At 34.5% G+C, this 16,781-nt stretch overlaps 1 protein-coding gene across 8 annotated transcripts in view; it reads right to left on the bottom strand.

The window, feature by feature from the left end:
- ATRNL1 (attractin like 1) overlaps positions 1–16,781 on the bottom strand; it is an 842,049-nt gene that overhangs the window by 218,611 nt on the left and 606,657 nt on the right. For 7 of the 8 annotated variants that reach the window (XM_045362239.3, XM_074002848.1, XM_005566518.5 and 4 more), the window contains one exon: positions 12,090–12,197. The exons of the other annotated variant lie outside the window; for it this stretch is intronic. In XM_045362239.3, the coding sequence (XP_045218174.1) occupies positions 12,090–12,197 (108 nt within the window). The remainder of the gene's footprint in view (positions 1–12,089; positions 12,198–16,781) is intronic. 8 annotated transcript variants of the gene reach the window in all.

The following is a 16,781-nucleotide window of genomic DNA, read 5'->3' as shown; positions in this document are numbered from 1 at the left end:
TGAGAAAGTTGTATTAATTAAGATGTTAATACTAGTTTCGTGTTAATGATTTAAACACAATCATTTAAAAATACATAGGAGTATTCAAAGGGGTTGACAATACTCAAATTTACCCTACTGTGTTTCATAGCTTGTGGAATGTTCTTTGGTGCAGGAGATACAATCTGCCCATTCTGTTGAGCGCAGTTATTTTTGGTGGATTCAATATGTTACCTCTTTTATCTGAGAGTAGGTGAAGGGTGGAGGACAGTGTGGCAATTCAGTCTTGTTTATCCAAAGCTATTAACACTGTTCCCAAGCATTGTTAAAACTGTATTCATAACTTTCCAATAAAGGATATTATAATCTTACTTTACATAGCCATTTATTAGTTGCAAGGATGCTATATAAAAATAGTTTATGCTAGATTGATTCAGCTGTGATATGACCATAACCTTAAATAATACATTATTCTCTTGAATGGCAGCCAGTATGAATAAGGTTGATCAGCCTTTTGTACATCCAAATGTTTCTATTTATTATGTCAGACACAGTGAAGAGAAACCAGTTTTTTGTTGTTGCTATTGTTCATTTTCATCTTTACATTTTCCTCCATCATAGATTATATTCATCTTAAATGATTTAAGATAAGATAAAAATAATATTTCAATAGCATCTTAAATGATTTAAGATAAAAATAAAATTTCAATAGCACAATGAAAAATTTCATTTGTAAAATTTTAATTTGGGATGTATACAATAATTATAAATATATATATTTAGCTTTGGACTCAGTGAATTCTGAATGAAAGATGCTAGCAGTATTTTACTTTATAAGGACAGTTAACCTAGGGCATTTATCAAATTATTTATTAAAAATGTAAACACATGACTTTTATCATGCTTAAACTTTGGATTATATTAACTTAAAGCCATGTAGATTTCAATAATTTCAGTAATACATTATATTCATACCATTTTAATAGTTCTATTTATATCATGTTAATATTGAAGAAGCACCATTACTTAATTCTTATTTCATGCTTCAATCAATCATGAAACTCATGATATTTATGTTACTATTACAAATCTGACATTTTCAAAAAATTTTTTTCAAAACGTTGTCTGCTAAATGGTTTTGGTGAAGAAAGGTCTTTTTATAATTTTAAATGAAAGATGAAGAAAATTCCAAAGTGCTGCTGGGAAACTCGATCTTTCCTCACTTCAAGAACCAAACATGTGCCTCTAAAACTCTCTTATTTATTGTCAATAATTTTCTTAAAATAAAAAATCATGGCTGGGCACAGTGGCTCACACCTGTAATCCCAGCACTTTGGGAGGCTGTGATGGGTGGATCACCTGAGGTCGGGAGTTCCAGACCAGACTGACCAGCATGGTGAAACCCTGTCTCTACCAAAAATACAAAAATCAGCTGGGTGTGGTGGTGCATGTCTGTAATCCCAGCTACTCAGGAGGCTGAGGCAGGAGAATTGCTTGAGTCTGGGAGGCAGAGGTTGCAGTGAGCTGAGATCATGCCACTGCACTCCACAGTCTGGGTGACAGAGCAACACTCCATCTCAAAAAAAAAAAAAAAAAAAAAAAAAAAAAAAAAAAAAAATCTTCTAAATCATTTATTATGAAGAATTTGGTAATTTCCTTACAATTTCTTTCTGTCTACTACCAACTGAAAATCAGCTCCCTCTCTTAAGGAAAATGGCTCATGGGGCCTATAGGCAACTATGTGCAATTAGGGATTGGGTCCTATAGAAATTCTGGTGGAGGGAACTTATGCCTTACTTTCTCCCCTTTGGACTGGCCAAGCGCATAGAAACCAGCATCAAGACTCAGTGTAAGAATTTTACAGAGGCTTGGTCTAGAGAGAACTGTAAACACCAAGAGAAAAGTCAATATAATTCCTCAAAGACTGTACCTGGACTCTCTGGTCCCCAAGAGGCTTAGAAAAAAGCAGAATTGAGGGTCTGGATCCTCCTTTTCCCTGAAACTGGGGGAGTACCAAAAGGTCAGTAGGAAATGGGTGGTGTGACTGTTTCTATGCCACTAGCACATGAACAAGTGAAGCGGACCTCCCTTCCCACCCCTTTCGACTTGCCAAAGCCTGAGTCAAATTGGTGACAATGAAAATAGCGAGCCAAGGCCAGGAAGAGGAATGGCAATCCAAAGAGAACCTGTGTTCAGTAAAATAGAGTTGCCAGAGGAGACAGCTATAGATAGTGTAAGCAAGGCCTTCCCACTTCAAAATAACCAAATGCTTAATGAAGTATACTTTTTTCTTTGTTTTTAGACAGGGTCTTGCTCTGTTCAACCAGGCTGGAGGGCAGTCTACGATTATGGCTCACTGCAGCCTCGAACTCCCAGGCTCATGCACTTCTTCCACCTCAGGCTCCTGAGCAGCTGAAACCACAGATGAATGCCATCATGCCTGGCTATTTTTTTTTTTTTTTTTTTTTTGCATTTTTTGTAGAGACAGGGTTTTGCCATGTTGCCCAAGCAGGTTTTGACCTCCTAAGCTTAAGGAATCCTCCTGCCTAGGCCTCCCAAAGTGCTGGGATTACAAGCATGAACCACCGTGCCTAGCAAATGAAGTATACCTTGTAATGCATTGCTGAGAATGCAGCCAGTAAGGGAATGCTCCAAGGCACCAGATAAAACTGGAGAGGGTGCAATGAGCAGCAAGCAAACATGACAACAGAGTGGCCCTGAGGGTAAAAGCTAATATAAGCAACTCACACGGTAAGAAAACTGAGTTTGAAAATACAAAAATTAGCCAGGCATGGTGGTGCACACCTGTAGTCCCAGCTACTCGAGAGGCTGAGGCAGGAGAATCACTTGAACCTGGGAGGCAGAGGTTGTAGTGAGCTGAAATCGTGTCATCCTGGGTGACAGAGCAAGACTCCGGCTCATAAATAAATAAATAAATAAAAGGAAAACTGAGTTTGAGATTCCTGCCCTATTCCAGAAACCCTGGAAGAAGAGACTAAAGAATAAGGAGAGGCCCTTGGTTTTTGGCAGAAGCAGTCCTCTATGAAGGAAAGCATTATTTAGGTCACTGGCAAACCACAAAGTAAGATCAAAGAGGAGCTCATAAAGATCACCAAATACACAAGGAAATCAGTCATAATGAGTGAGAGCCAGCAGAAATAATCAACAGATTTAGATTTCCAAGGATTTCAGATATTGAAATGATCAGATACAACATAAAAATAATTTTGTTTGGAATGAAAAATGAAGTAATGAAAATAGTAAGGAAGAAGAGACTTTCAAAAACTGTCAGACTTAAAAAAAGAACCAAATAGAACTTTAAAAAATAATAAATAAATCATAAAATATAACTTTAAAAAGTAATACAAATATGTGTTGAAAGTAATCCAAATGGATATAGTAGAAAGCAGGTCAAAAACAGATTTTATACACTTAAAATAATTAGTGAATTGGAACAATGTTCAGAATAAGCCAAAAGAAACAGCAGAGAGAAGTAAATAGAAAACAGAAGAGAAAGACTCAGAGATTGTGAAGATGGAAAGAGGTTTAACGTGCATCTAAGAGTCTTAGGAGAAGAATAAAGAAAATGGAGAAGAAAATACAAATGGGATAATGACTCAAGAATTTTTAGAAATAACCAAAGACTTGGATTCTCAAATATAGGAAGCACAAAATATGCCAAGCTGGTTAAATATAAATAAATGTATACTTTGTTCAGTTGTGATAAAACTGCTGAACACCAAACCCAGGGATTTTAGAGAGAAAAGCTAGATTATAAAGGAGTGACAATTATACTGAAGGAAAGTTTTTAGTACAGTAGTTTTCCCTTATCCATGGGTTCACTTTCCATGGTTTCAGTTATTTGTAGTCAACTGTGGTCTGAAAATATCAAATGGAAAAATTCCAGGAGAAAAAGATTAAATTGCACATAATTCAGACTTGGAAAAAGATGCGAATCATCTCTGTCTAGCATATTCAGCCTGCATCTACACTGTATAAACTACTTGCCCATTAATCACCTAGTAGCTGTCTTGGTTATCACATCAGCTTTGTAGAATCGCAGTACTTGTGTTCAAGTACCCTTATTTTATTTAATAATAGCCCCAAAGTGCAAAAGTAGTGATGCTGGCATGTTATTATAATTGTTCTAGTTTATTATTAGTTACGGCTGTTAATCTCTTGTTGTGCCTAATTTATAAATTACACTTTATCGTAGGTATATATGTCTCGGTTTGGTACTATCCCATATTTCAGGCATCCACAGGGGCTCTTGGAACATATTCCCTGGGGAAGGGACCTACTATAGCAACAATGGAAATCAGGAGCCAGCCACTGTTTTCACATGAACACAATGTTTGAGTGTGGTTCTCCCAGTGAAAGATAACTAGAATGCTTGATAAAGTATATTTTAAATAATTTCTTAGATTGTAAAGAGTAAGAGGATACTGAAACTGGAGAGGGGAATAGGAAGACTAAGAGTTTATTATCAAAAGACATATGCTAAAGGGATTTCTTAAAGACACAGAGCAGGAAAGTGGAAACATTTTAAGAGGAAGCTCTGAAGGCAAAGAACAACTGTGAGCAAAGATGTGTACACATGCAACAAACCTGCACGCTGTGCACATGTACCCTAGAACTTAAAGCATAATAATAATGATTAAAAAACAAATAAAATAGACAGTATGTCAGTAAATTTAAACACACATTGATCATATAATACAACAACAATAATATTTAATTCAAGGGATGACAAAACTCATAGAACTTAACAAAGGTAACTAAAACAATGAAAATTGGAAGCAAGATTTAAATTGTTCTTACACTGGGAAGAGGGAAAAATGTTCATTAATTTTTGACTTAAACTATGCCTGTTAAAACGTTAAGAGTAACAACCAAAAGAAAAGAAATACAATTTTATAATCCCAGCACTTTGGGAGGCCGAGACAGGCAGATCACGAGGTCAGGAGATCGAGACCATCCTGGGTAACACAGTGAAACCCTGTCTCTACTAAGGAAAAAAAAAAAAAAAAAAAAAAAACTTGCCAGGCAAGGTGGCGGGTGCCTGTAGTCCCAGCTACTCAGGAGGCTGAGGCAGGAGAATGGCGTGAACCCGGGAGGCAGAGCTTGCAGTGAGCTGAGATCCGGCCACCGCACTCCAGCCTGGGCAACAGAGCAAAACTCTGTCTCAAAAAAAAAAAAAAAAGAAATACAATTTTATAACATCAATTGAGGAAAAAAGGGAATATTTTTTAAAGAGGGAAAAGTAATAGGAAATTCAGGATGAAAAGAAAGCAAATGGTCTTTGCTTTGGTCTGAAAATATTACCAAAAGACACAATAAGCTGATTAATTAAAGTAGAGAAAATATAGCATTTAAAATCAATATCTAAAGAGAGAAAACATTTATAGCAGGTAATTTACAAATGCTCAATATATTTGATCTAGAAGTAAAAAGGCAAGGAATGTTCCAATAGAAGGATGAAGAAAGATATCAAATGAGTTATTCTATCATTTCTAATTTTTCTAGAATTAATACAGTATTTCGTATATAATCAGATGACTATCAATAAATGCTTTTAAAATAGAAAAGGATAAGAGAATAATGGTCAACAAATGAACATCTAGGAAAAATATACAAGTGGTTACAGACAATACAAAAATACTCAATTTTACTAACAATAAAAATTTGATTAAAAGAAGAAAGAAGGCAACATTTCTTGTATCAAATTAATAAAGTTGTAACAACGTTAACAATCATGTTTGACAAGGATGCGGGAAAATAGAAATTCTCATACTTTGCTAAAGATAGTGTGAACAGAGACATTTCTAGAAAGTAAATAAGCAATATACCTCAAGATGCTAAAAGTTAATAACTTTTGATTCAGTAGGTTTTTTTCATAAACTAAGGTCGAGTTATATACAAAAATTAAGTACAGTCTTTATAATAGTGTGAAATTAGAATAATGCTAATTGAAAATAAAATAGGCAAGTAAATGATGATATACCACAAAATAATTAAAACATATTTTTGAATCAAACTTAGAAGTGAAAAAGGTTCTTATTCTAATACTGACAAAAACAGAATGCAAAATCACATATAAAATATGCTCTTAATTTTGTAAAAATACAAATATGCAAAATGAAAATGTTATTGGAAGGAAATAAAAGTTCTGGCACTGAATATTTATGGGTAATGGGATAACAAAATATTTTAATTTGTATTGTATCTGCATTAATATTTATCTATAATGAGGATGTATTCTTTACATAACCAGAACATTGATAGTAAATGATAATAATTAAAAACATAAAACATCACAAATCAGTTATAAGAAAAAAGGAAACCTGGGGAAAAGTAAATAAGCTAGCTTAGGCCAGTCACTGGAACTACTGTCCATGGATATGGCAGGACAAGAATGAGGAACCAGGGGGACCTCTGGCTGTGCCCAAGAGCAGAGGACTGGGGTCATCCTGCTCTAGGAATGAGGCCAGCAATGCTCTTAACAGGACAGCTGCTTCACTTCGACTGCCTTAGACTTTAACAATGTGTTTTTCACCTTGGGAGAGAGGTTTCTTACATAAGATACGAGGTTGAACTGTCCCAATAAACAGAGAATGAACTTCAGTGCGATGTCAAAATTAGCAGTTAAAACTACCAAATAGAAAGTAGACTCCAAATTAATTTTTTCTAGGTTAGGGGGCATTGAATTCACGTATGCTTCTCCATTGTCCAATGCCTTTTTGAAAACTCTACTTTATAGCACTCTTTATATGTGGAGAGAATCAAAACATTACAAATTTGTAAAATGAAAATTCTGGTATAAAGTAGTTAAATATATACACAGAATACTAATGACATGATTAGTCTGGTAAAAATTAATCATGCTGTAAACATTGTCTTTAAAATTATTAATTAGCCTACTTGACTATAATTACCAAATAAAACTATCTTAAATTACTTTGTTTCTACAGAACTGTTACTTCATTAGCATAGCAAAACTACAAAAGTTATTTTTATAAGAAACTTCTAATATAAAAATAACAGAAAGCTTGTGTGCTGAGTTTATTGCAATTTAGTAAATCACTTTGATTTCTTTATAGCAATTTAGATTACAATGGGTAACTGCTGGAATACTCTGATATACTAAGAGAGCCTATAACTTTCCAAGTGAAAGTTCTTCCTTAATATCCACAATTATCTATGACTATTTGAGCACCTGGAATCAAAGTATGCTATATGAACTTTAACTCTATGCTTTAAGGAACTCTATTCTTTACAAAAAAATTCTATAGATATATTGAGGTCTAAGATGTATTCTCAATTTGAACTAAAACCAGCACATATAAAAAGTAATGTGGGAAAGAAACCCTTGGGCCAATGTGAGATTTGAACCCTGGTTCTTGCTCTAGGTGACCGAAATCGTGATCTTCAGCATAGGTCTGAAGCTCTCAGAGCCTCAATTTCCTCAATAGTAAACAGAAAAAAAAAAAAAAGATGGAATATGCTCTTCCTATTTTATATGATTGACTTAAGACTCAAATGAGATTGAGATAGTTTATGTAAAGGAATTTTGAAAAATAATGTTTTAAACTCAATTTAAACATTTCAATCGTTCCCAAGACCTAGCAAGTTCAAATTCAACCTCTAAAACAATCTTTAAAAAGAACAAAGTTGGCTGTAATCCCAGCACTTTGGGAGGCCGAGGTGGGCGGATCATGAGGTCAGGAGATTGAGACCATTCTGGCTAACAGGGTGAAACCCCGTCTCTACCAAAAACACAAAAACACTAGCCGGGCGTGGTGGCGGCGCCTGTAGTCCCAGCTGCTGGAGAGGCTGAGGCAGGAGAATGGCATGAACCCAGGAGGCGGAGCTTGCAGTGAGCCGAGACGGCGCCACTGCACTCCAGCCTGGGCGACAGAGTGAGACTCCGTCTGGGGGGAAAAAAAAAAAAAAAGAACAAAGTTGGATGACTTACACTGTTAGATTCCAAAACTCGCTACAAAGGTAGAGTCATCAAGACAGTGTGGTACTGTCATAAGAATAAACAGATTAGTGGAATAATACTGAGAGTCCAGAAATAAATCCTCATGGTTATGGTAAATTGATTTTCAACAAGGGTCTCTAGACTATTCAATGGAGAAAGAAAGTCCTTTTCAACAAGATATAATCCAGTAATTCCACTCTTAGACATATATCCAAAAGAAATGTAAACATGTTTATACAATGTTTTTACACAAATGTTCACAGTGGCATCATTCATAGTATCCAAAAAGTGGAAACAACTCAAGTAACCACCAACTAATTAATGTATAAACAAACTGTGCCACATCCATACAATGGACTATCATTTGACAATAGAAATGACTGAAGCACTGACACGTGCTACAACATATATCAACTTTAAAGACTTTATGCTAAGTGAAAGAAGCTAATCACAAAAGATCACATTGTATATAGTTTTATTTGTATGAAATGTCCAAAACAGTAAAATCTATAAAGATAGTAGATTAATTCTTGCCTAGGGCTAGGAGATGGGTGTCATGGGGAGGGGCTGAAGAAAAATGTGGGGTACGGGGACTGCTAAAAGGCATAGGATTTCTTTCAGAGGTGATGACAGTTTCCAAAATTTACTTTGGTGGTGGTTACATAACTGTGTATACCAAAAATCACTGCATTATATATATTAAATTGATGAACTATTGATATATGTTCTATATTTCAATAAAGCTATTTCCATAAAAATACCATATATTCATAACTAGATCTTGATCCCCAAATATAAAGGCCTTTCCTAAATGAGAATTTACATGTAATTATTTTTCCTTTGACATACTCAATTGAAATTTCTGAAAAAACTGGTACAAAAGAAATAGAGGCATGCCAGTTATTAAGAGAACTGAGTAAAAAATAAAAATAGTAAGAATTCCAACAATTAAGATAATGCTTTATGTTATACCAAGTATTTGCAAAAACGGCCCCATAGACAACAAAACAGTAAATCGGAATGAGTCATTTGTTCCCTCTTCTGATTTTAAACATGGAGATAAGTTCTCAAAGAGAATGTCACACAAAGTTTCTCTCTCTCTTTTTTTTTGAGGAGTCCTACTCTGTTGCTCAGGCTGGAGTGCAGGGGTGCAACCGTGGCTCACTGCAATTTTGGCTCACTGCAACTTCGCCTCACTGCAATTTCCATCTCCTGGGTTCAAGTAATTCTCCCGCCTCATTTTCCAGAGTAACTGGGATTAAAGGCGTGCACCACCATGCCCAGCTAATTTTTGTATTTTCTGTAGAGATGGCATTTCACCATATTGGCCAGGCAGGTCTTGAACTCCTAACCTCAAACGATCTACTCGCCTCGGCCTCCCAAAGTGCTGGGATTACAGGAGTAAGCCACAGTGCTGGACCCAAAGTATATCTTTGAAAAAAATCTTTTAGAGAGGTTATCTTAGTGAAAAATAAAAGAAATACATGAGCAAACAACTAGATATCAAAAGTAAAGGAGAACAAAGAAAGTTCACTGTTCTTTACATAGGCCATAATAAAGAAAGAAGTGCATCCATAATGTTTGGATAAAAATTACAGGTGGTATTAATATACGGAAGGAGAAACAAAGGGAAGTTGAGAGCATGTTAAAGTATTAATTTTATTTGAGATGGCCAGTGGAGGAATATGTTTTAAAAAGCTTTAAGCATAGCTAGGGAAAAATCACTATGAATCTTGATAAGGAAAGGGTAGCTATCAGCAACATAAAAATAGAATATGCAATATTCTGTTTAGTAGATGAAAATCAGTTTATGGACAGAAGCTGGGAAAAAAAACCCAAAAAGAAGCAAGGCTGGTAACAACACACACACACACACACACACACACAAAATGGGGTAGCTGAAATAAGCCTTGGTAGAACAGTAGTTCATGTCAGTGTTAATATCAATTAAAAATCAATATCAAATGATTTTTATACCAAATCAATAAAAAAAAAACACATTGATTTGATTTATATCAAATCAATCAAAAAAACAAAAAAAACAAAAAAAAAAACAAAACCAGGCCGGGAGCGGTGGCTCAAGCCTGTAATCCCAGCACTTTGGGAGGCCGAGACGGGCGATCACAAGGTCAGGAGATCGAGACCATCCTGGCTAACACAGTGAAACCCCGTCTCTACTAAAAAATACAAAAAAACTAGCCGGGCGAGGTGCCTGGCGCCTGTAGTCCCAGCTACTCGGGAGGCTGAGGCAGGAGAATGGCGGGAACCCGGGAGGCGGAGCTTCAGTGAGCTGAGATCTGGCCACTGCACTCCAGCCTGGGCGACAGAGCAAGACTCTGTCTCAAAAGAACAACAACAACAAAAAACAAAGTACATGAAAAAATAAAAAAGCTAACAGTTTTTTCCAGAAAGTACAGGTGTAAAACAAAAGGATATAGTGCAATCGGAAATGAAAGAATGAAATAAGGAATATCAGAGAATATGAACTAAAAATAAGTAGGGCTAGACTTTTTTTTAACTCTACAAAATAAAATTTAACGTTAAAAATTCACAATGATAAAGACGGAACCAAAATTTGGAAAAAATAGAACATGAAGATGTAATGATTATGAACACATGGGCACCTAACAATACATTATTGAACACTATTAATGTGCAACTGACAGACTATGGTGATACAGTCTGTGTCATATTTGTTCCTTAAGTTCGTGAATTTTCTAGTTCTTTGATTATTTCTTTTCTTCTTTAATCTGTGCATTACAGATATTTTTTTTTCTTGTTACTCGATTTTTAGCAGTATTTGAGAATGTTTTAAACAGATGGGGAAAAAAAGAATTTATAATAGTCCAAGAATAGTCTAAGTTTTCTCTGTGTGAAAGGTTTTTTACAAAAGTTATCTGAAACAAGGAACCAAAATGAAATTAGAGCACTTGCTGTACCTTTCATTTAATCATTCTCTTTTGTAATTTTTCCCCAAGAAGATATACACATACATTTCCTAATGTTCTAAGCTTCCATGGCAACCTGTGATCTAGAGTAGTAAAAAATCAAAATGTCTTAAAAATCATAGGGGAACATGCACCCAATATTTCATTTCCTCTAAAAACTGACCCTTTGAGTAGCATCCATGAGTTGTGATTTTTTCTTATTTTTTCAGAAAAACCAAAAATGCTACAGAGAGAATCAATTATATGTATACCTAGGTTTTTGAAGGATTCTATTTTTCCATTCCTTATTTCCCTTGACAAAAAATAAAATCTGAAAATGGCAACATAAAATTAGTCAAATAAAGGCATTTTTTGCGTTCTGGTCATGGCGTGACGCAGGGATTGGCCAGCTCTTAAAAAAAAAAAAAAAAAGGCATCTAAAAAAGAATAAAATGCTTCAATTCTACAGTTTCTTAACCCTTCTACTTAAATATATTTTACCACATATAAAATGTAAACAAAAGTAATAAACATACAATTAAATTAGTATGCATCATAATGCTTTGAATTTTGCACCTTTAGGGGTTATTATTTGCAGAAACCACTTCATGGATTACTTTTGGATTCTAATACCATATTTAGTTGCATATGATTTCTGTTTCATCATACTCTATTTCTGCCTTTGCAATAAAGGAATGTAATAATACAGCAATTAACCACAAATAAAAATATTCATTTTATATGTGAGAAACATTCACTTCTCAATATTCAAAAATGAAGCTATGTAATTAAAATGCAACTCATCTCCACCCACGTTTTCTAAGTAAACTTTGTTAATAAAGATAGATGTGAACTGTTAACTAGGGGTACAGAGTACTCCAAAGACTAAATATAGGTGCTTTGTTTCTCCGATCATACCTATATCTTAAATTCCCTCAGCTCCTATCTGTCAGAGAACGGCTGCCAGGTGAGCAGTCTGTCACTCTTGCCTAGGCTAATAGATTCTCCAGTGGCTTTGGTTACAGCTCATGTCATACTATTAAAACTATGTGCCTTGAAAATGGCATAACATATGTAGCTGAATCTTGTCAACTCTAGATAATCAGACTCTGTTTGGCTTCATAAGCAGATGTAGATTAGAGAAGCAATATAATAAATATGCAAACACAGTGGTCCTCTTTCAGCACTGCTGTTCCTACCTCTAATGGCCCTCGCAGAAACTCTGTTTGTTCAGCTCCCACTTCCAGAGCTACATCAACAGAAGCAAAGGGACGGCTGGCCATCTGTTGTCGTTCTCGAAGCAGTTGCTGGAGGGGGTTAAAAATGATTTGTCTTAAAATAGGTTTAAATGCTCATGAAATTCAACAATATCTCGTTCCCTTTTTTTTTTTTTCTAATTTAAATATTTATTGAACATATCTATTCATACTCATATGGATACTATACGTGCTTATTTAGAAATTTACCTTTCATTACTTATAAGCATGGGTGGAAAAATACCATAAATTGTATAATAAAATAAAAACATGACAATAGCAGCTTATTTTGATATGCAGTCTTTTTCAGAGGAGATCCGCTTTCATTTTTTTTTATGTCAAAAAAATAATGCCATAAATATTTTATTATTTATTCCAATTAGAAGGTAAGATTATTTGTCTTGGCTTACATTCCTTTTTTTTTTTAATTTATTTATTATTATTATACTTTAAGTTGTAGGGTACATGTGCATAACGTGCAGGTTTGTTACATATGTATACTTGTGCCATGTTGGTGTGCTGCACCCATCAACTCGTCATTTACATCAGGTATAACTCCCAATGCAATCCCTCCCCCCTCCCCCCTCCCCATGATAGGCCCCTGTGTGTGATGTTCCCCTTCCTGAGTCCAAGTGATCTCATTGTTCAGTTCCCACCTATGAGTGAGAACATGCGGTGTTTGGTTTTCTGTTCTTGTGATAAACAAGTGGCATTGAAAAGTTAGGAATCATGTTACACACATATCCATATCTCGAGTACTAAAGATGAAAATTACTTTCTCCCCATGGCCTCGGTTATATGTCCACAGAGGCTTTTAATGTATGGTGCCTACAAATAACTTTTCCCTTGACCTCCATCCTGTAGGTCTAATACAATGTACTCAAAACCACTTTGAAAGTCTCAGGTGAGAGGTGCTACTTGAGTAAAAAGCGTTATTACAATGATGGCTGTGCCAAATTTTCCTACTCAAAATAACTCATACTTTTGTCTTAGCTAAAAAAGAAAAAAACAGTAAAAATATTTAAGAAAAGATAATGAAAAGTTGCCAAAATGCATTAATAGAAATTAAAGGAACATATACCTGACAAGGCTAAGTTTTGTAAGTCATTAGAATCCCCTGTCAACTGCTATGGAACCAGAAGGAATTATTATTGGCAGTGTTTATAATTTTGGTCAAAGCCTTTGTTTATTATTCAAAATGAGTCATGATTAGTAAGTTGAGAAATTGTGTGCAAGAACTTCTAGAGCACCCCCACATACTTGTTTCTTTCTCTTTGTGACTATTCTGGGCTTTGCCCAAGCTAAAACCAATAAACTAGCAAGTCCCAACCAACTACTAAGCTAATTTATCTTTTTGCCTCTCTTTGTAATTATAATATTCATTAAGTCATGATAAAAAAAATTGATGACCAGCACTAGATATTGCAACTTTTGCCCTTCTCATTCTATACAGCTAATAAAATTATTATTAAATATTAAAATAGGACGTGTGATACAATTAAATACTCTTTAAAATGAGAAGAAAATTATATTATTGAAGAAAGGCAAAATTCTTGAACACAACGAATGGCTTCATTATTCACAGATATTTTTAAAGATTCTCTGTTATTAACTTAAAATGTTAACTACTCATCTTTGAATGTAAATGGATGTAGTCCTGTGAGTGAACATTCATAAAACTCCCTTGTAGATGATAAAGGAACACGGGCCAAATTATTTAAACACTAGTTTATTTATTTAAGTAGAAGTTTAGATAATAAACTGCCATCACACTTTATTATTTAAAATTTTTGTTTTAATAGCTGGTTTTTATTATTAAAAGAGAACAGTCACATGACAATATGGGATAGAAATAATGCAACTGTTAATGAGTAACAATTTAAGTTTGTAGATTACATTTTTTTGAATAAATTCATTTTAAAAATACATATTCAAAGTAAAAAGTGAATGTGATCTAAATTTTCAAATTATTCACTTTAATATAACTTCAAAATTATATTATTAAAAATACAGTTCCTGGCAAATAGAATCTGTTTCTGCCTCTCTCAATAGGAATGGGTAATTGATCTGAATAGTATTTCTATGCAAAATGCAAACATAATGTTATTTCAGATGCTGAGGGATAGTAAATGCGGAAGACACCAGGTTCTTTGTCTTTGGTAACAACACATACACCAACATGCCCATACAACACACACATGAATATACAATCTACCCTTCCTATGATCATGTACAAATAGTCTTGAGAAAATTGTAAATTCCACTTTGTGTTTGAACACAATTTTCTAAGATTTGTATTATCAATTTTCTCCATTTGTATTAGTCTCCTCAGCATACAAATGGCATCTCATATGACAAGTGATTGCTAGAAAAAATGAACAGCTTCTTTTTCCTCATCTTGCCTTTTCCTTATATCTAAAAGTAAAAAGTCTACAAAATAGAATTAATGAATACTCAATATCACACATTGTAATATAAATCAGCAAATATTCCAAACTCACAATCGTTGACAAAAAATAGAGTGCCATGGACTATAATATGTTACTGTGCCTCCTAAAACTCATTAAAAAAATCAGTGACTGATACTTTTGTTCAATTTTTAAATTTGTAGAATGCAAAAGTATATTTAAAAATTCTAGTTTGTTTTCTGAGCTTTGTGTTTCCATCACTTTTTAGGAACTGAATGTCTACTAAATTACTTTATATAAAGAACAAGAAAAATATTCTTCCTGCCCAGGACTTTACTACTACAGCTTGTAAAGCAAGTCTGGTAAAATGGAAATAATTAGGGCACAATATAGAGTATTAGTAAAGTTACAAATAAAGAATTAGACAAATAAATTTATTCTGGGTCACCTAGTGGAAGACTGGTGAGAGAGCCCTTGTTGAAACAGCTGAGTTTCTGCCTCTGGGAGACTAATGCAAATGTTCTTACTGTGAAACTTAGGAAGAGAAAATCATTTTCCCCTGTAACACTCTTGCTTTAGTGTGATAGCCCTAAAATAATCAAATGGAGTAAATTGTGATGATCTTTGCAAATGATTTCTGCCCTCCTCCCCTATTCTTAACAATTGTCCTACTTTTAAATACCAGTCTCTCCACTTTTTAGCTGTTTGAGCTTAACCAAATTATTTGGACCTCTCTAAGCCTCAATTTTTCTCATCTATAAATAATAACAGTACCTACACTATGCCTATACCTTAGAGGACCTGTTTTAAAGCCCAGCTGTTGCACTTACTAGCAATTGGATCATAATCTCATTACTGAGGCCTTTCACTCATTCTCTCTATAAAATGGGAATAGCAATAATATCTTTAAGTCATAAGGTTGAGACTAAAGAGATCACACACTTGGGCTGTTCTGCACACAGGCTGGCACATTGTGAGCACTCAATAACTGCTAATTGGTACAATTATAATGTTAAATTTCAAGCACTATTTTTGTCTCCGAAGATGGCACACTAATTACCACAGGCCCATTTTCTTCAGCAATAGTGACACATTTTCCTCTACTAGTCTCCCTTTTAACAAATGTTGCAAATTTATGAGACAGTTGGAAAATGTCATTATTGTGGTAAAATGAATTTAGATTTGGAACTGCCTTCCACCATTTGTGACTAAGAGTGATAAAAACTCAACCTGAAAATTAGGAAAAAATATAGAGTATTTTCTTAAGAAATTTTGAAAATTAATCTATTTTCTAGGATTATGTTTTATATAAAACGAAGTTTAACATTTTGTATACCCATAAGAAGCCATATAGCAGATGTGTCTGTTTTATAACTAATCTGCTATTGCCAATTATTCAGCAGAACAATAAAGCCAAGAGAACAAATTGATCATAATACAATAGATTATAATCATACTGCCATAACCATTGTTGTGAAGAAAATTTAAAAATTAAAGAGATGTTAGTATCTTATTAGTTGTACATAGTAACTGTTTTGCTATTCAAAATCTCATATAAAACAAACCATGGAATTAAAAATGATATGAAAATCAGGCTGGGTGCAGCGGCTCACGCCTGTAAGAACTTTGGGAGGCCGAGGCAGGTGGATCACCTGAGGTCAGGAGTTCAAGACCAGCCTGACCAACATAGTGAAATCTTGTCTTTGCTAAAAAAATAAAATAAAATAAAATTAGCCAGGCATGGTGGCACATGCCTGTAATCCCAGCTACTCAGGAGGCTGAGGCATGATAATCACTTGAACCCGGGAGGTGGAGGTTGCAGTGAGCCGAGATTGCGTCATTGCACTCCAGCCTGAGCAACAAGAGCGAAACTCCATCTCAAAAAAAAAAAAAAAAAAGAAAAAAAGAAAAGAAAAGAAAAGAATATCTATGCTTAAATTTGACTACCAGGTAGAGTCGGGTAGAGTCACTGATTCTATCAAACATGAATACAGATAATTCTTCAACTTAATACTATTACTTCAAATATGGTATCATTCCCCAAACTTCATACTCGCTACCTTTCCAAATACCGCAAGACATATAACTCTTTGAATGACTTTAGGATAATAATCCTTAAAACTACACATACATAAAAAACAAAGCAGTAACTAACTCTGCCTGCAATTGGCTTCTAAAATGTTAATAGCATATATAAGTGATATGGGTTGACTGTGTCCCCACCCAA

This window comes from Macaca fascicularis, chromosome 9, assembly GCF_037993035.2.
Source record: "Macaca fascicularis isolate 582-1 chromosome 9, T2T-MFA8v1.1".
Taxonomy (NCBI): Eukaryota; Metazoa; Chordata; class Mammalia; order Primates; family Cercopithecidae; genus Macaca; species Macaca fascicularis.
This window is presented reverse-complemented; position numbering and strand designations above follow the sequence as displayed.